Consider the following 21,391-nt stretch of genomic DNA (forward strand, 5'->3'; position numbering starts at 1 on the left):
TCCTATGTTACTTGCAATGGGACGGAGAGGCATCCCATTCTTACGGATCCTGGACAGGCCGTAGAGTCTAGGAGGAACTGCAGCCCGCTGACGCAAACCCTGAGTATGATTTTCTTAAAAGGAAAGACTCGTGACCTTGATATACTCACGGAATTCAGAGCACGTATTAGCAAGATTAAGCTACCTTTATACAAACTTGTGTCAGTGAAGGGCCTCCTGCAATGACAGGTATTCATAATGGTTTTATTGCTCTTTGTCACAAAGACGAAGACTTTGCAGACTTCATTAGCTAACACTGCATAATTCATCATGTACTGGCTAGGAAGAGACTTAACACAAAAAATGTAATGTGTACTTTTTTCAAGATTGTTAATTCCATAAAAGGAAAATCTCTCCAAAGGCGGCTCTTTAAGCAGCAATTAGATGAGGAGGAGCCAGATTTGGCATTGTATACTGACGTGAGGTGGTTGAGTCGAAGCAAGTTTTTGGAAAGATTTTTACGTCCATTGGACGAAATAATAAAATTTCCTGAAGAGTGTTGCGATGAGCGTGATTTAGCATTTTTCGCACATTTTGTAAGTAGGCTGTTTATGTTTTTATGTTGGTAACGCCACGTAGCGCTCTGTATGCAACTGACTGACTGCGCTGTGTGCAGTCTGTGGCTGGTTGGACTCATTGTTGGAATATTCGCTTGTGTAGTGTTGGGCAGTTGGATGTGAACAGCGCGTAGCGTTGGGCAGTTGGCGTGAGCCGCCAGCAGTTGTGGATGTGGAGAGAGAGATGCCAGAGTTTTAAGAGGTTGCTATAAGTGGACGATCAGGACGTGCGTCCGCCAGTAAAAGCAAATTTGTAAAGATGGATGTCATGAATTGATAGATATACATATATGATGACTTTTGAACATTATTAAGGTATTGTATTGTATTTTACTGTAACCGGGGACCTAGAAACGACGGAGAGGCTCCGTCCCCGCCGCAGCCGCAGTGGTCCACAACCCCACGACGACTACTGCAGTCCACTTCACCCCTCCGCCGCCCCACACTGAACCCAGGGTTATTGTGTGGTTCGGCCCCCGGTAGACCTCCCCAGGGAACGTCTCACACCAGACGAGTTTAACCTCTATGTTTGCGTGGTAGAGTAATGGTGGTGTACGCGTACGTGGAGAACTTGTTTGCGCAGCAATCGCCGACATAGTGTAACTAAGGCGGAATAAGGGGAACCAGACCGCATTCGCCGAGGCAGATGAAAAACCGCCTAAAAACCACCCACAGACTGGCTGGTGCACCGTACCTCGACACAAATCCGCCGGGCGGATTCGTGCCGGGGACCGGGCGCTCCTTACCGCCCGGAATGCCGTGCGTTATAGACCGCACGGCCAACCGGACGGGCATTATTAAGGCAAATACATTGTTTGTTCTAAAAAAAAAGGGGGGGAGACTGTTAGCGCTCGCACGTGTGTTGATAATTCAACAAGGGACTGGTTAACAGCATGGCAGGTTTTAACGAAATTTAAAAAAAAAAATTTCTGATTGCACAGGTGGTGGTTCACGGACTTGCTATGTTATCCGCAAGACTCTTCGATGGTGATTGTGCACCCGCACAGTCGCAACAGATGGCTTCTGGCCATCTCTACAAGGACTACCGTGGGCCTGCACCTTTGGTGCCCCACCAATACCATTATCTCTACAAGGACTATAGTGGGTCTGCACCTCTGGTGGCCCACCATTACCATAATCTATACCAGGACTACAGTGGGTCTGCTCTGTGATGACCTACCAACCAATATTCTTCAAAACTTCGACTGGCTCTGCTGTGGGTTTGCTCTGTTGTGGCCCATTACCTGTCTGCATGTCAAGAGTTAGTACTGTCTTTCCATTGGAAGAACAACACTACTTCTTCAAGACCGCATGGAAATCCACTACTGCCGTGTGCATTTTCTTTTACTGTTCAGACTTTGTACAATGTAATTACTACTGTGATGAACGATCAGGACTGTCTTTATGAGAACAATTTTTGCTTTTGACGAACATTGTATCAATAATTGTGTGCATTTGATATATTTGTTATCGTTAATATAAGACAAATCATCAAATAATTATTGGGCACTGCCAAAAACAATTTGTAAACTTTTTGTGGGGAGCATGGGGGCTATGAAAGTAGGCTGTTCACGTTTTTATGTTGGTAACGCCACGTAGCGCTCTGTATGAAAATCACTGACTGTGCTGTGTGCAGTCTGTGGCTGGTTGGAATCATTGATGGACTATTCGCTGTTGTAGTGTTGGGCAGTTGGATGTGAACAGCGCATAGCGTTGGGCAGTTGGAGGTGAGCCGCCAGCACTGGTGGATGTGGGGAGAGAGATGCCAGAGTTTTGAGAGGTTACTATAAGCGGACGAACTGGACGTGTGTCCGCCAGAAAAAGGAAATTTGTTAAGATGGAGGTCATGAATTGATATATATATATATATATATATATATATATATATATATATATATAATGACTTTTGAACGTTATTAAGGTAAAAAAGAAGTCTGTTCTCTATCAAAATTTTTCATTTGCTAACTATGCCTGTCACTAGTTTAAATCTTTTGTTTAGCTAGCAGTATTGGCGCTCGCTGTATTGCAGTAGTTCGAGTAACGAAGATTTTTGTGGGGTAAATGATTCATGAAAGGTATAGGTTATTGTTAGTCAGGGCCATTCTTTTGTAGGGATTATTGAAAGTCAGATTACGTTGCGCTAAAGAAAATATTGTGTGTCAGTTTAGTGATGATCAGAATAAGTAAAGAGAGAAATGTCTGAGTAGGTTCAGTTTTGATCCGCTGTTTGAAAATAAAATAACGTAAGAGGTTTACCAGAACAGTTTTTCATAATTTTTTTTAAGGGGACGTTTCAATTTTACCGCAAAACTGAGCGCATTAAATCAAGAATTAGGAGGCAAGAATAAGGCAGTAGCAGAAAGAAAGCAGGTGTTGACAGATGCGAAAATTACCGAACTATCAGTTTAATAAGTCACAGCTGCAAAATACTAACACAAATTCTTTACAGAAGAATGGAAAAACTGGTAGAAGCGGACCTCGGGGAAGATCAGTTTGGATTCCGTAGAAATGTTGGAACACGTGAGGCAATACTAACCTTACGACTTATCTTAGAAGAAAGATTAAGAAAAGGCAAACCTACGTTTCTAGCATTTGTAGACTTAGAGAAAGCTTTTGACAACGTTAACTGGAATACTCTCTTTCAAATTCTGAAGGTGGCGGGGGTAAAATACAAGGAGCGAAAGGCTATTTACAATTTGTACAGAAACCAGATGGCAGTTATAAGAGTCGAGGGCCATGAAAGGGAAGCAGTGGTTGGGAAAGGAGTGAGACAGGTTGTAGCCTCTCCCCGATGTTATTCAATCTGTATATTGAGCAAGCAGTAAAGGAAACAAAAGAAAAATTCGGAGTAGGTATTAAAATTCATGGAGAAGAAGTAAAAACTTTGAGGTTCGCCGATGACATTGTAGTTCTGTCAGAGACAGCAAATGACTTGGAAGAGCAGTTGAACGGAATGGACAGTGTCTTGAAAGGAGGATATAAGATGAACATCAACAAAAGCAAAACGAGGATAATGGAATGTAGTCAAATTAAATCGGGTGATGCTGAGGGGATTAGATTAGGAAATGAGACACTTAAAGTAGTAAAGGAGTTTTGCTATTTAGGGAGTAAAATAACTGATGATGGTCGAAGTAGAGAGGATATAAAATGTAGACTGGCAATGGCAAGGAAATCGTTTCTGAAGAAGAGAAATTTGTTAACATCGAGTATAGATTTAAGTGTCAGGAAGTCGTTTCTGAAAGTATTTGTATGGAGTGTAGCCATGTATGGAAGTGAAACATGGACGATAACCAGTTTGGACAAGAAGAGAATAGAAGCTTTCGAAATGTGGTGCTACAGAAGAATGCTGAAGATAAGGTGGGTAGATCACATAGCTAATGAGGAGGTATTGAATAGGATTGGGGAGAAGAGAAGTTTGTGGCACAACTTGACTAGAAGAAGGGATCTGTTGGTAGGACATGTTTTGAGGCATCAAGGGATCACAAATTTAGCACTGGAGGGCAGCGTGGAGGGTAAAAATCGTAGAGGGAGACCAAGAGATCAATACACTAAGCAGATTCAGAAGGATGTAGGTTGCAGTAGGTACTGGGAGATGAAGAAGCTTGCACAGGATAGAGTAGCATGGAGAGCTGCATCAAACCAGTCTCAGGACTGAAGACCACAACGACAACAACAACAGAAATTGTGAGTTCTTTGGCAGCATTTAAAAGTCAAACAGCGCTTACGATAGTTGACATCGGGAAGAAAAGTTTTTGTGTGTCCATCCTTTTGTCAGAAGGTCTTTGGGACGACGGCCGTTTACTACTGTCGCAAAATAAAACAGCTACAGCCGTCCTTATGATTTTATTTTATTTTGTTGCAACCAGTTTCAACGCTTCAATCCGCCATCTTCAGGCTGTTGTTGATGGGGTGCGGATTGACGTGATCCCTATATATATCACATCAGCTGCCAGCATAACTTGATACGCAGATAATCTGAGCCAGCCGGGGTGGCCGAGCGGTTCTAGGCGCTTCAGCCTGGAACCGCGCGGCCTTTACGGTCGCAGGTCCGAATCCTGCCGCGGGCATGGATGTGTGTGATGTCCTTAGGTTAGTTAGGTTTAAGTAGTTCTAAGTTCTAGGGGACTGATGACGTCAGATGTTAAGTCCCATAGTGCTCAGAGCCATTTGAACCATTTGATTACTGAACTATGGATCGGTCGCACTGGACCAAATGATTCAGCCTTACATTACTGGCCTCCATGGTCACCGGACCCGACTGTATGCGATTATTTCTTGTGGTGGTTTATAACAGACACTGTGTATATGTGCCTCCGTTACCAACAACAATGAATGAACTGAGCCACCGCATAACAGCAGCTGTAGAAGAGAAGCTGTAACTCTAGACATGCTCGCCACAGTGCCGGAGCAATTCAAATACCGCATCTCAAGGGGGCATGCTGAACACCTAGGAAAAAAAAACTTTTTGAGTTTCCTGTTCATCAGAAAAAAAGTCATTGTATGTGTTTATTAGTTTCATAAATGTAGACGTGCCAAATCGGACGATTCTTTCTGATACACCCTGTATATCCAACCACCCTTGCAGCAAAACAATCGTGATCACAAAAAGAAATCTCATTGTATGTTTATTTTGAGTTTTCGTCCAGAAGAAAGACGGGTTGTATTTTATCGAAGATGGCCATCTAAAAAACCACCTCGGTAGTTAACTTGTAACGAATGAAGATTTGAACAAAAAATCTTTTGTGGTTCTGTAGGCTCGGTACAAGATTGCATGCTGTACTAAGGAGCTATTTTGTAGTGGCAGCTCTTGCGCTGTGACGACTTTCATAAACATGTCTGCAGTAAGGACAGCAGACGGGGTACGGGCGTGCACTCGCATGCGCCTAGCGAAAGCTGTGACGCGTAACAGGCGAGGGCCCGACGCAGCTGCGCCACAGTATGTAAGAACAAACCTCATGTAAACATTACACTACGTACTGTTCCGCGTTTGCTGGAACCTCATTGGATTTCGTTCCACAAGGAGCAGAAGCCAATCCGTCTCGCGTACAGTCAAGTACAATAATGAGGATACGTTTTACGCTGTGCGTAACGCGTACGTCGACTCAGCGACAATACGGGACAACAGCTTTACCGGCGCATTTAACACGGAAGGCACTGGCCAGCCACCTGCAATGATGTGAACAGTTGTAATAAAGACGATAAAAGAGACGAGTAGTGAACAATATAGCCAGGAATGTTATTTAATTTTTTAACAGAAAATAATATTAAAACTCAGATAAGCTTCTTAGGTGAGCTGATGGAAAAAGGTAACATGCTCTCCATCTTAGCTAACAAATGGCTCTGAGCACTATGGGACTTAACATCTGAGGTCATCAGTCTCTTAGCTAACACCGTACTCTAATTGGAAACGAGAGTGATGAAAATTCCTGACTTTAACAAGCGTAATTTTTCTGCACGAGTTATATGCGGCGTAAAAGCGCGCTGCCGGGCTTTCACCATGCAGTTAAATACTGAAGGTACTGCAGTCAGTCGTATGGTAATCTCTCAACTTCTTCCATATCGGACTCCGAGGAAAGCGGTACATTTCAGTGCTGCTACGCTGATACCGAGGCTGTCAACAACAGAATCCCAAGCCACCAAAAAAGTCCACATTTTCCCTCCTCCTCTTTTATGACGTGCTGTTGAGCATTTCACCGTCGATCGGCAGTTACAAGACACGAAACTTCGTGAATTAGTCCCAGTAAGGCAGCCTAAATGTCGTGTTATCCCGTAACTTGGCTCCAGATTAATTTTGTTGGGTTCAGATTGCGGTGTTACGGCGAGAACGGCAAAAAATGCATCATTTGTACAGTGTGCTCCACGAAGTGAAAATTGTTTTCCGTGTTTGTACGACGCTTATCATTGTGGCTCATGTGAGACCACATTTGTTCAATGAAACATTGGGCATATTCAAACAACTAGTGTTGGATTTTTCATGTTTCTCAAGAAAAAAAAAGTGTAATATTCCTTAACTCAAAATCTTTAACAATTTTTATAATACATCGATAATTAAGAATGTGTATTTACAATGAAAACCAGAATTCTGTGTGCAGCATGTAATTAGAAACTAGAAGACGCGCATTTTTGTGGAGAAAATGATGGCTAAGTATGAGTTAGTTAACGCTTATTTGATAAATTTCATATTTAAATGATTTAGGTATTCAAACCGAAAAAAGTGTTCATCGTAATGGGTTGCGATCTTTCGCCACAACCACCCCGTCTGATTGTCAATCGACGACACTCCAGGTCACACCACAAGTACGTCCGAAATATCAACTCTAATATTTGCTACATAATGTTTCTTGAAAAAACTCAAAGCTGACTTTTCTCTGTAATGTAGTGCAAAACATTAAGAACAGCTTGTTTCTAGCCATTAACTGTGTTCAGCACGTGTGTTTCACTAGAAGCAGAGTCATCCATTTTCGCGGTACACATGAACAGTGGGACAATCAGAGCACAAGTAGCGCTTACAAAGACTGTGACTGTGCACGGTTTTTGAAATAAAAATTACGTAGCTAAGTACGATTAAGAAAAACTTTGATAGCTGTTATTTTGTATGTATTGTATGTTAACCGGGGGCCTAGAAACGAGGGAGGTGCTACGTCCCCGCTGCAGCCGCAGTGGTCAGCAACCCCACGACGACTACCGCAGCCCACTTCACCCCTCCGCCGCCCCACACCGAAGCCAGGGTTATTGTGCGGTTCGGCCACTGGTGGACCCCGCCCCCCTCCTCCGCCCTCCCCCAGGGAACGTATCACACCAGACGAATGTAACCCCTATGTCTGCGCAGTAGAGTAATGGTGGTGTACGCGTACGTGGATTACTTGTTTGCGCAGCAATCGCCGACATAGTGTAGCTGAGGCGGTATAAGGGGAACCAGCCCGGATTCGGCGAGGCAGATGGAAAACCGCCTAAAATCCATCCACAGCCAACTTGGCGAGCAACTGTTATATTAAGTACAAAGTGTGATCTAATACGAAAGTCAAACATGAAATGTGACATGACAGTTATCAGAGTGAATAATCAGAACAAAAAGCTCCTGACATTGTAAGAAAAATTTCACATACAAAGAGCCATTGCAATGGAAGAAAAGGGTATTCAACGACAGAATCCATATAAGCAATAACTCTTTGATCATGCTAGCCACCTAAACAATAGCAAACCGAAATGTAACCAGGATAAATAACTAATGAATCTCATTCCCTCCTTTTCTCTCTCTCTCTCTCTGCCTCTCTTCCCCACACATACATACATATGTATATAAAAAAAAAACATATTTACGCACAGCAAACTACACACACACACACACAAACCAATCGATTAAAAAAAGTAAAAAAAAAAAAGAGTATATGCGCTAGGCTGCCTAACAGCACAGCTGGAGCAGACTTACGCGAGCCGCTGCTCTCCTCGATGTCCAGGATGATGTTGGACTGCCCAGACTCCAGCTCGCACAGCCCTGCAACACAGAAAACAAGCAACAAGTTACAATCGGAACACAGCGCTGGCCGCAAAGCCTACTACTAAGAGGCAATCCTTGCCTGTATCTGGCCTACAACTGAAGACACGTCGATGCACCTCTTCCCCATCAGCCGGGTACGCAGCGCATGGACAGTGGGAAGCCGCCACAGCCCCTGGACCACGCCACTCAAACGTGCTCTGCGGCTGACGGTTCCACCTACGGTTTCCGAACGTTACTAATTGAATCGGAATATTCAGAAACCCCACATGTCCAGTTTTTGACAGAATCGAGTTACCTACTTAGATGGTACGGTCTGGAGAAATCCCGTACGTTCTGGCATTTTTGGTATTGTTAAGCAGCCATTGTATCACCTTACCTGAAGAGAAATCCTCAAGTACGAAAGATACCGGCTTTCTCTGAAGTTGAAGTAGTCAGCACTGTTTTAAACAGAGAGAACAGTCGATATTGCCTCTTACTATTTGATTTAATCGATTCACGCTGTTACTGGTGATAAAATGACAGACAGTGGTGATGCGAGTGACAAATGCCAGGAAGCAGGAAAAAAAAGAAAGAATGCAGAGGGGTTTCCGAAACTTGGGTAGCACTGCGGTAGCGTCACCACCTACCACGCAAGGGGGTCCGGGTTCGGTTCCCGGCATGGGACTGGGTGTTGTGTATCCATCATCATTTTCATCATCATTGACACGCAAGTGGAGTCAACTGAACCCGAAACCCGAAGGGGATATCCCGCCCAATAAATGCCATACGATCATTTCATTTCATTTCCGAAACACCAAACTAAGTAAGAGTGAAAAAAGAAGCGTATACTAATTGAAAAAGAAATAGAGTAACCAAAACATCGTGTTACCGCTGCAGGTGAATTCTAATCTGAAACTTTGTATTGCTTCAAAATTAAGGTTTAATTGCCACAGTGAACATAATAATGTACAACATTAAATTTTACACGTAATTCTATTTCCATTAGTCGGATGAAATGCATGACAACCAAGGTAACAGAAGGCAGCAAGATAGAATTATACGCTAAATTTAGTAACTTCCAAACAAAAAATGAACAGGAAGGATTGCTCCAAGCCTCACAGTACTAAAATCAATGGCAAGAAAGAAGCCTAGAAGTGATAAGGAATGTAGGAGGAAGGAATCAAAAGGACAGTCATACGTTTATTGGCTATCAGGGCATGACGGTAAGATTCGGCTTTGTAAAACGACCTTCCAAAGTATTTCCGGTGTCAGCAGTGACGGAGTAAGCCGCCTGCGCAATCTGTTGACAGAAGGTAAATCTCTACAAGACGAGAGGGGAAAATGTCGTCCTGGAAATGCTAAACCAATGGCTTTAATAGTGCAAGTAAAAAATTACATCAACTCATTTCCAGTGAGAAAGCACATTATACCAATGAAGAATGGAATTATTTTGACTCTAAACTTAACCTCAAGATTATGTGACAAATGTTCAACAACATTAGACCGGATATTCAAGCTGACTGTCAATTTTATTTGAAAATTTTCCGTGGACATTTTAATTTAAAATTTGGGTAGCCACGGGTGCACCGTGTAGCGCATGTGAAGAGCTCGGTGGAAAAACAAGTCCAACTCTGTCTATGCTACTAAAAGCGTACCAATAGCTAAGTTAATACTGCACAAAAGGTGTGCTGATAAATTCTTCCAGAAATTACGTGCACTTAAAACGAATCTGAAACTGATTCTACCATTGCAGGCCTCTCGTTTAATTTTATGGAGAGCCTGTAAGTGTCTCAGTTACCAATATAGGATGCTTCTACTTGTGTCACCTTTCAGTAAATGTCTCATGTGCACGATTTACGTAGTGGAAGAGCCATGTCTTATACACTATGTGATCAGAAGTATCCGGACACCTGGCTCAAAATGACTTAGAAGTTGGTCGCGTCCGCCATCGGTAAAGATGGAATTCAATATGGTGTTGGCCCACCCTTAGCCTTGAAGACACGTTCCACTCTCGCAGGCATACGTTCAATCAGGTGCTGAAAGGTTTCTTGGGGAATGACAGCCCATTCTTCACGGAGTGCTGCACTGAGGTTTTCTATAAGATTCAGGTCAGGACTCTGTGCAGGCCAGTCCATTACAGGAATGTTCTTGTCGTGTAACCACTCAACCACAGGCCGTGAATTATGAACAGGTGCTCGATCGTGTTGAAAGATGCAATTGCTATCCCGAATTGCTCTTCAACAATGAGAGGAAAGAAGGTGCTCAAAACATCAATGTAGCCCTGTGCTGTGATAGTGCCACCCAAAACAACAAGGGGTGGAAGCCCCCTACATGAAAAACACGACCACACCACAACACCACCGCCTCCGAATTTCACTCTTGGCACTACACACGCTGGCAGATGAAGTTCACCGGGCACTCGCCATACCCACACCCTGCCATCGGATCGCCACATTGTGTAGCGTGATTCGCCACTCCACACAAAGTTTCTCCACCGTTCAATCGTCCAGTGCTTACGCTCCTTACACCAAGCGAGGCGTCGTTTTGCATTTACCGGCGCGATGTGTGGCTTATGAGCAGCCGCTCGACCATGGAATCCAAGTTTTCTCCCCTCCCACCTAACTGCCTTAGTACCTGCAGTGGATCCTCACTGGCTACTTTACATTTTGTGCATTTTAGGTCATGTATTGCAGCGTACCAACTGCAGCTAACGTGAGGAAGTAATTTTTTTATCGTGGTAGGAAAGCTGTATCTTTCCAGTGAAGAGTAAATGGATTGTATACGTTAGTGATACGCCGCACATGATAAGTTTCTGCACGCCATGCAGAGTGGAGCGTGATCATAAACAGCTCAAGACACTGAAACAAGGACAAGGTTTAGTGCGCATAGAGATGAGTAGTTCTCTGTACAGTAAACACTGACGTGTTTTTATCTATCACAACGTGGAAGTGTATTACTGCCATTCGTTAGCTTATCAAAGAAAAAGTACAGTGCTATAATTCAAGTTAACGTATACAATAATGTCGTAACAACAGCAGTAAGTAAAAATATACAGTCGCATCTGGTAAAAAGCTTCATTCTTGCCTGTTATACAGCCATTGAGAAAAGCATTCGTAAACAGAAAACGAGACCTGAGTTCACAAATGATACATGTAACGGTATAAACATTGTTCAATTTACTTAAATTGATTTAATAACTGAAAGTTGAACGTCAAACAAACACAGAAACACAGTGCTTTATACGGCAGTTCATCTCTGAACAAATATTTTACTTACCATGTGAGTTTCCACCTAATACGTAAATCATCAGTCGCAATCGCTTTGGAATCAATTGTGCAAGTTTGTTTGTTATGTCTTATGTTAATGTTTTTCCATTTGCTTCAAGGTATAGTTTGCACCCTCCTTTTGTATTTCCCTTATTGTTGTTGTGGTCTTCAGTCCTGAGACTGGTTTGATGCAGCTCTCCATGCTACTCTATCCTGTGAAACCTTCTTCATCTCCCAGTACCTGCTGCAACCTACATCCTTCTGAATCTGCTTAGTGTATTCATCTCATTTCCCTTATAGATGTTTAATAATGTTTACAGTGATTGCTCTTACTTGCAACACATACAATTAGCGAGTTAGAGCGTCATTTTTAAATTTCAATACCTAACTTTTCGCTCTCTTTTTATATTCGCTATGCAACGTTTCTCATGTGATGCTATAAAACAAAGTCATCACTGATATTTATATACGATTACTACTATTTTGTTATTTTAGGTGTGGTACTGCATACTGTCACAAAAAATATATCAAGGAATTTTTTGAAGGTGGTAGTGGCACTAAAAACTTCAGACCGTGTTTTTAGTGTTACCCATGACAATGGCCAGTCTCAGTCTGATAGTTGTAATACTAGTCGAAGATACTTACAAGAAAGCACAAGCAGTGACACTGGTAAGCTAAATATCTTATGGTCAACTATGAGTGTTTCTTCCTACGCTTGTGCTATTATACTATGTCCTCACCATTACCATGTCCGCCCCCGGTAGCTGAGTGGTTGCCGGCACGGTAACTCAACGTGTTCGGTCAGAGGGTTAGCTGCCCTCTGTAATAAAAAAAAAAATGAGTTAATGGATCAACGACGAACTGAAAGGGGTGTCTTGCGACGTCCGCCCCGAGCAGATACAACGAACGAAAACGAACAAAATGAGATTTTAAAAAAAATAGTGGCCAACGCGACAGAATGTCAATCCTAAGGGCCCGACTTCGATTCCCGGCTGGGTCGGAGATTTTCTCCGCTCAGCGACTGGGTGTTGTGTTGTCCTAATCATCATAATTTCATCCCCATCGACGAGCAAGTCGCCGAAGTGGCGTCAAATCGAAAGACTTGCATCCGGCGAACGGTCTACCAGACGGGAGGCCCTAGTCACATGAGATTCACATTCTCCATTACCATACTTTGCTTGTTGAAAGCTCTTTTTATGTTACAGTGATGTGTGCGAGGTACGTCATGTTGCACGTTTTTATCCTTAGCAATTGCAGGTAGAGGCAATGGACGTAAAAGTTGTGGCACAGGACTGTCTAAGCTTGCAGACACCCCATTCTGACATGAAAACACAATGGGCTCTACTTCAAGTACACCTGTTTTTGAAAGAAAATTTCACCCAGCAGAGAAGCATAAGTTTCCACGAAAGAATGGAACATGTTGTAAATCGGAATGGTTTGTGGCTTATCCGTTGACACATTACGAAGAAAAGAGTGGCAGTGTTTTCTGCTATCACTGCATTCGGTCCATCAACTTAGTGAACAATAGAAGACCACAGAAAGAGACAGCTTTTCTTAAAGAAGGTTTCTGTAACTGGAATAAAACTACGGAAAAGTTCAAGATATAAGAGAAGAGTCTTTCATCGGGAGTCTCTCGCAATTATTCAACAACATGAAAATACTCGTAGCACACCTGTGACTGCCCAAGCCATCTGCTGACCGATCAGGAGAAAGCAAGAGCCGCTTTGCTAGTAATGATCAGTTCACTCGGGTTCCTGGGTCGAACAGGAAACGCACTGAGAGGTCATGAAACGGTCTCTGGGAACCTCATTATTCTTCTCCAAGAGAGGAAGAATGATGTGCCAGAACAGAAGATATGACTGAAATGCCGCGTGACACTTGGTTGTTGGCTCACATGATCCTGCGAGACATTGTGCAGCAAATAAAAAATTCCCCATTTTACGTAACTGTGGCAGACGCAACGACGGACGTAGCTAGCCAGGAACAGTGTACGTTGTATTGACCCTGAGACGCTCGAAATAAAAGAACTTTTTCTGGGTTCATATAGTCCACCGGACTCCAAGGCGCAAATGCTGGCAATCACCATCAAAGACATCGTTCTAAGACTCACTAGAAATTGAGTTTGTACACGCCCACAGTTTCGATGGAGCTGCTAATACGTCCGGGCGGAACAAAGGTGTGAAGGAAATCCTTCAGAACAAGCCACACAGTTGCTACATCCACTGCAGCAACCATTGTTTGGATTTGGCACCACAGGAAGTTTCAAGAAGCTGTGATCCATTGCGCGATGTACTGGTAATATAATTCTGGAATCCCCAAAAACGATAAACGTGTATGCAGATGTTGTGCTACTATCCGGTGTCGATGAGACGAATCCAAACCCAAAATCTCAACGACTAATTCCAATGTATCCCACCCGATGGGCTGTAAGAGTAAAATCTTTGGCACATTTCAGGGAAAACTATGAGCGGGTCAAGAAAACGGTGACCGAAATATTGAATGTAACGAGCTCAGTTAGAGATGAAAAAAGGTCAGTCCTGGGGGCTATGCGAAGCGGCTCGAAAAGTTTGAAACTATTTCTTACGTAACAGCCTAGAACACACCAAAACAGTATCCACAACACTACCGCAACCCCAAGTGTATAACGCTGACATACGTTAAGTTCACCTAGCAGTATTTGTTTCCTAAGAACAGCTTACACAGTTGCAGATGACATGATGTACACTGAGAAAACGGCAACAGAAAAAGCACAGAAAACACGCCGCAAACAGCGACAGCAATACTTAAAAACATGCCATAACGTGCAATAAATACGGTAGTATGAAAGTATCCAAGGAAAACTATATTTTAAAAAAATGTAATTATGTGTTACAGTGTTTGTATAGCTATGCTACTTTCTGCATGTTCTAAATTTAAAAAAACCGCTGATGATGGCGATATTTGTCGCCGAAACTAGTTTGGGGAATAAATAAGTAAACAAACAACAAAGTGTTTTGCATCAAGGCGGACTTACAATTCCCATGTTGTTGCCTTTTCCATGCAAACACGGACCAAATGGAAGTGTTATAAGGTAAAGTTATAGCAACTGAAGAGTCTGGACTGTGTAAGGAACTAGCCAGATCCCTACAGAATCCAAATTTTAACGCAGTGAGAGGTTCTAAAAGCAGCTCTTGCAAGTCTTAGGACTATGGAAGCATTTGATATGCCGTTAGACGAATCCAAAGATTGTTCTAAAAATCTAAATATGAGGGATCCAAACATCTCATAGCCAATAAAAATACCAGCGAAATAGCAACACCCAGAACACAGTCTGTTCCCATAGAACTGTCTCAACAACGAAAATATAGTAAAGATTTGTTTGAAACACTTGACCTCCTTCTGAATGAGATTGATCGAAAGTTCCACCAAGAGGATCTAAAGCGACTGTCCCATCTTGAAGTGATACTTAATATACATCCTCCATCACCACGACGTTTGGAAGAATTGCTTGGAGTATGTACATCAGGCTCTGACCTGGACAAGCTTCATGCACCGGTCGAAATGCTGCGAACCATTACGACTGGGTATACAACCACGTGATTTATCCTCTGTAGGAAGAAAACTTATTGTTCAACCTGGTAGGGTTAAAGTAATCTTTCAGGAGTTATTTGTCTCATCCTTCTGATTCTGACAGTTGCAGTATCGTCAGCAACTCAGCACCCTCTGAGAGGTTATTCGCCGCCTTGAGACGACTGAAAATTTATCTCAATGTGTCAAACGACTCAGTTGAACTCACTCATATACTCTTACTCCATGTTCATCAAGACAGGGTTGGAAAAATTAATCTTATGGATGTCCTCAAAGAAATCGTTTCCTGAATTGTTGAACGGAAAAACACATTTGGAAATTGTATATAAAATTGTTTAGTGTAAGTAAAAGCAAAATATAAGCTGTAAGGGGTTCATTATGTAAGAGGTTTACTGTTCACTACCCTGCTGGAGCAAATGTAATTTCGATGTATTGCTCACGCGCTGCCTGCGATATAAAACATCTCTGCTGCAGTGTCGGCAGCAGTAATAATCGCTCGCAGTCGCAATAGTTCGTTTTAATGGAGCAGTCGCAATAGCTCGCTGTTACGGAGAAATCGTAGCAGCTCACCGCTACAGTACAGTTCATAGCCATCTAAGAGGAATAGCAGTCGTCGGCCGCTGGTGCAGCACCGTTCATTGCCATGTAGTGTAAGGTATACTTTATTATACTTCATCGCCATGCACGTATTTAAATTTGTTGTCTGAGATGTTAATATGAATTTGTTCGAATCTTTTTGTGATTTGTCAGCACCAATTAAGTCAGACTTTTAATGTTCAATAGTTATGTAATGGTTTGCAGAATGTTTTCAATAATACGGTTTCTGAGAACATAATTTTTTACCAGTCATTTACTTGAATTTAAATATTTTACAAGTTTTCCCAGATCATAGTCATATGTTGTTTAATAATCAGAGGACCAGCTATGCAGCTGTATTAACAAGCAAAGTCAGTTTTTTTGTAATAATGCAAATCTTAGACAAATGTTGTTCAGTAATAGTAGACAGGCCAGCATTGCACTAAGCTGTGCCATTTTGGAGCAGATATATAGACAGCCTTCTTCGGCGACACCATTATGAGGTAAGAATTTTTCAGTTTATTCAGGTTGATTTCACAAGGCCATGACGTAGCGCTGCTTACGTCCAAAATTAATCAGTTTCAATTCTCAGTCAATTTAGTACAGGAAGGATATGTTTATACGGGAAGGTTACAAAGCCTTCTTCTTCTTCAAACAAATTTTGTTATTCTTTTTTCATTAAGATGTGATGCACAATGTCTGTAAAATAGTAATGGGTTTGTGAACTAATAATAATAACAAAAGGTTTCTCTCTGGCCGACTGATATTGCGGTCTACAGTAAATATGAACTCCTTTTCGTAAATGGACTCAAAACAAAGTAGTGCCAATGTCTTCCCACATAAATGGTGTCTTTTTAAAAACTAATGCAACGAATATTAGTATTAATGAGTTGTTTCTCTCTGGAGAACAACATAGCGCTGATTACCTAACACACCTTCCCACATTATCGGTATGCATGTATTCTTACCGGTTTTTCTGAAAGACGAATCAGTAAACGGGTTTGCCTGCTCCTCCCCCCCCCCCCCCCCCCCGCCCCTTTCAATGGCTAACGTAACTTGTTTCTCATGTATTATTCCTTTCGGAATAAAGACGACTATAATAGCTGACAAGGAGTTACGATCAATTTCGCAAGAGGCAGCAGCGAAATCCGCGTGTCAAGTGCGGTTTAGCGTAAAAATGGAACAGTTTGTTGAAACTTGTCTCGGAAAAAGTGCATGTGCGACCTCTTGCTAATCTTAAGATAGTACCAAGTGTTTTCTGCGGCTTTTTACGGTGGTCGAGAAGTGACGATTAGTGCTCGGGAACTTTGCTGTGAACATTAATGTCAGACTAGCTCTAGAAATCCTTTTCCTGATTTTATGAATAAAAGCAGATCAAGTGGCATCGTGTCTTCTGGCAATTCTCATTTTAGTAACGTCGAAAAACTCCTATTTGCCGTTCCGTTATGCAATACTTATTGCACGCACGTTAAAGTCTGCGACCGGCGGAGAAAAAAAACAATGGGTACAAGGACGAGACATCTTTACAAGACGAGTGGTAAGCAAGTTGCCTCCTGTTGCGCTAGGAGAAATGGACCCGGGATGTTGCATTCAGAATCCGCCGTCTATCTCGAACTTGGCATTTTTTTAAGGGTTATTTTCAGAAACCGATCATGTAACTGCATGACGGTTACATTTTTGATCTCTTGTGTACGAATAGTACAGTCGGTACTCCTTGCGTTGCAACGCTTCTCCAAAACACTCTGCCATCAAGTCCCTGATCGGTCAGGTGTCAGTGGCGTTTGGATCTAATATTCCCATATAAGCTCAAAAAACAGTGCTGCCAATCGCAGACGTTTTATTGCAGTTTAGTGTCGAATATTTCCACTAGGACTCTCGCTTACCGCATCACCTGTCCTGTTCGTCCCTCGTTGTCAGGGCACATATTCACACGTCACACGTGCAGGTCCCTGCGTGCGACTAATGGGGGCCCCTCCTCACCTCGTCAAGGCGCCGAAGGCCACGGGCTACTTCCGTGGGCAGCACCGCTACGTGACCTTCCTGGAGAGTGGGGCTCAGCCGTCCGCTACGACGTGAGCCCTACGTCTGCCATCCCGGACACCCACCAGCTGTTCGAGCAGCTCGAGAGACGAGGAGTTGGTCTGCTCCACTGCCCAGGCTGGTGGCTCTGGACTCAGGGCGGTGTTCCCACACTCGTTTAGGCGAATACCGCGCTGATCCCACGTAGCCACCTCAGAAAATACGGCACGCAAACACGTGCAGTCGGCAGCAAAATTTAAGTGATTCTTGGGCAGATGGCGCGCGAAACTTCCCTGCGACGACTGTGGCAGAATGGACGGCGGCCGCAGAAACGCCTCGGCCACACTGCGGGAACAGCGAAGCCAGCGAAGGAGGAGCTGGCCTGGCGCCTCACTCCGTCCGAGTCCAGGGAGTTTCCTTAGACATGTAAATAATTACACGGAACAGCCAAACAAACCTGTACACGTACCAAATATCGTGTAGGCACCCCGCGAGCACGCAGAAGTGCCGCAACACGACGTGGCATGGACTTGACTAATGTCTGAAGTATAGCTGGAGGGAACTGAAAGCATGAGTCCTGCAGGGCTGTCCATAAATCCTTTAGAATACGACGGGGTGCAGATCTCTTCTGAACAGCACGTTGCAAGGCATCCCAGATATCCTCAATAATGTTCATGTCTGGGGAGTTTAGTGGCCAGCGGAAGTGTTTAAACTGAGAAGTGTGTTCCTGAAGCCTCTCTGTAGGAATTCTGGACGTGTGGGTTGTCGCATTGTCCTGCTGGAATTGCCCACGTCCGTCGGAATGCACAATGGACGCGAATGGATGAAGGTGATCAGACAGAATGCTTACGTACGTGTCACTTGTCAGAGTCGCATCTAGACATTTAAAGGTCCCATATCACTCCAACTGCACACGCCCCACACTATTACAGAGCCTCCACCAACTTGAACAGTCCCCTGCTGACATGCAGGATCCATGGATTCGTGAGGATTTCTCCATACCCGTACACATCCTCGATACACTTTGAAATGAGACTCGTCCGACGGCGCTACACCTTACCTGTCATCAGCTGTCCAATGTCGATGCTGATGGACCCAGACGAGGCGTAAAGCTTTGTGTCGTGCAGTCATCAAGGGAAAACGAGTGGGCCTTCAGCTCGGAAAGCTCATATCGATGGTGTTTCGTTGGATGGTTCGCACGCTGACACTTGTTGATCGACCAGCACTGAAATCAGCGGTAATTTGAGGAAGGGTTGCACTTCTGTTACGCTGAACATTGCTCTTCAGTCGTCGTTGCTCCCGTTCTTGAAGAGTCTTTTTCCGGCCGCAGCGGTGTCGGAGATTTCATGTTTTACCACATTCCTAATATTCACGGTCCATTCGTCCGCAGCTCGTGGTCTAGTTCAAAAATCTTCAAATGTGTGTGAAATCTTATGGGACTTAACTGCTAAGATCATCAGTCCCTAAGCTTACACACTACTTAACCTAAATTATCCTCAGTCCCTAAACTTACACACTACTTAACCTAAATTATCCTCAGTCCCTAAGCTTACACACTACTTAACCTAAATTATCCTAAGGACAAACACACACACACCCATGCCCGAGGGAGGACTCAAACCTCCACCGGGACCAGCCGCACAGTCCATGACTGCAGCGCCTAAGACCGCTGGGCTATTCCCGCGCGGCCGTGGTCTAGTGGATAGCGTTGCTGGCTCTGGATCACGAGGTCCTCTGTTCAATTCCCGATCAGCTTGGGGATTTTCTCTGCCCATGGTGTGGGTGTTTCTGTTGTCCTCGACATTTCATCATCATGCTGCGTGACAGTGGCTGGAGTGGATTGTGTACAAGTTGGACTGGGTAAAAATTGGGACTTTGTTGGGGTGCTAATGACCGCGCACTTGAGCGCCCCACAAACCAAACATCATCATCATCATCATCATCACCACGTTGCAGTCGTGAAATTGTCGTTTGGGAACATGCCCAGTTCATAGCTACCTCGGAAATGCTGTGTCCCATCACGCGTACGCCGACTATAACATCACGCTCAAATTCACTTAAATCTTGATAACGTGCCATTGTAGCAGCAGTAAGCGATCTAACTGCGCCAGACACTTGTTGTCTTGTATAGGTGGTGCCGACCGCAGCGCCGTACTCTGCCTGTTTACAAATCTCTGCATTTGAATACGCCTGCCTATACCAGTTTCCTCAACGCTTCAGTGTGCTATGCTTAACCAGACGTAATTCATGAATGATAAAATCATTTTAAACATCCACGACAGGCAGATGGCAGAAACAGTCTGAAAAGCTTCTAAAGGTGCTTCACGGTAGGTTGTGCTGAGAAATAACTGTTAAGAAAAATATTCGATACGTTGTGCCGTTTTCGAGTTAATTAGCATTGAAGTTAGGCAAACAGCTACGGTGAAGTTAGCCCTCTCAGGTGACACCGCCTTACCGTAGCACTGTGCGTGCGGGCAAGACGGATTGCGTGTTTCATTGAAGTGGAGGGCCGTAGGGCTGCGCGGCAGGGTAGCTGCTGGCAGCATCTTCCGAGCCGATCACAACTCTGCGGAGGAACGCGATCTTTCCTACATCCAGTCCCGATGCTTCCTTTCCTCGACTTATCTAGGCCCTGGGAAGGCAGAATGGCTACGGAATGGCAGCGCGAAATATTGCCCGGTCGTCGAGGGTGGGGGTTGAATTGCTGACCCAGCTCCCCATCACTTGTAAAAAATATTTTCTCGGTTCGAGATCTCAGTAAAAAACCTCGGAGAAATCACGGACCATCACGGAGACGAAAATGGCCACGGAAAAGGACTTTGCTTATAAGAACGTGGAATGTGCAGGGCTTGGGTACTAGGGAGGTTGAAGAAGATGTATGTGTCGTCAGTGAAACAACGGTCAAGGGGAAGAGAAATGAAAATATAGCAGACTGTATTTACTTTGAGAACTCGCGTTAAAAAAGAGGAAAGGGCCAAGAGAGGGACTTCGATAGCTGTCCGTAAGAGACATAGAAGAGATATCAAATGCTGGGAGGAAACTGATGAGAGGATAATGACTGTAAAAATCTCAAAATATAGCCACGAAGTTATCATTGTCTGGGCTTATGCGCCTACAAAGACTCTGATAGTAAAGTCTAAGATGTGTTTTATGAAAAAATAACAAATGTGCTACAGAGCATAAACGCCCACAAACAAATAATTTTAATGGAAAATTAGGGGTCATCACCGATAGTGGAGTAGTTGGAAGATATAGCTGTGACACAATGAGTGACAGTGGTGAAAGGTTAGTGGATATGTGTGAGACAGAGTTCTTCAAGGTTGCAAATGGTTTCTTTCCTCACAAGCAAATCCACAAGTATACTTGGAAATATCAGATCAATAATACACTATATTATTGCCAATAAAAATTCCAACTTAAGAACAAATGATATTAGAAGCTACAGGGACGCAGAATGTGGCTCACACCACTTCCTGTTACGTGCAACGGCGATATATCGAAGGGCCAAAGACAAATTAAAGAAGCTTATATTCCCACAAGGACAATGGATACTATGAAATACAACTGAAATAGCTTGAAACAGGGGTTATCAGACAAACTGAGGCACTTAGAAGAAGGAACGGCGGGGCATATGTCCCAAATGCATACACGCAGCACCGAGCGAGGTGGCGCAGTGGTTAGCACACTGGACTCGCATTCGGGAGGACGACGGTTCAATCCCGTCTCCGGCCATCCTGATTTAGGTTTTCCGTGATTTCCCTAAATCGTTTCAGGCAAATGCCGGGATGGTTCCTTTGAAAGGGCACGGCCGATTTTCTACCAAATCCTTCCCTAACCCGAGCTTGCGCTCCGTCTTTAATGACCACGTTGTCGACGGGACGTTAAACACT

At 43.7% G+C, this 21,391-nt stretch overlaps 1 protein-coding gene across 1 annotated transcript in view; it reads right to left on the minus strand.

The window, feature by feature from the left end:
• LOC126416112 (cadherin-99C) overlaps nucleotides 1-21,391 on the minus strand; it is a 627,926-nt gene that overhangs the window by 279,445 nt on the left and 327,090 nt on the right. Inside the window, exon 3 of the mRNA XM_050083623.1 lies at nucleotides 8,026-8,091. Coding sequence (XP_049939580.1) covers nucleotides 8,026-8,091 — 66 coding nt within the window. The remainder of the gene's footprint in view (nucleotides 1-8,025; nucleotides 8,092-21,391) is intronic.

The sequence above is a fragment of the Schistocerca serialis genome, chromosome 8, assembly GCF_023864345.2.
Source record: "Schistocerca serialis cubense isolate TAMUIC-IGC-003099 chromosome 8, iqSchSeri2.2, whole genome shotgun sequence".
Taxonomy (NCBI): Eukaryota; Metazoa; Arthropoda; class Insecta; order Orthoptera; family Acrididae; genus Schistocerca; species Schistocerca serialis.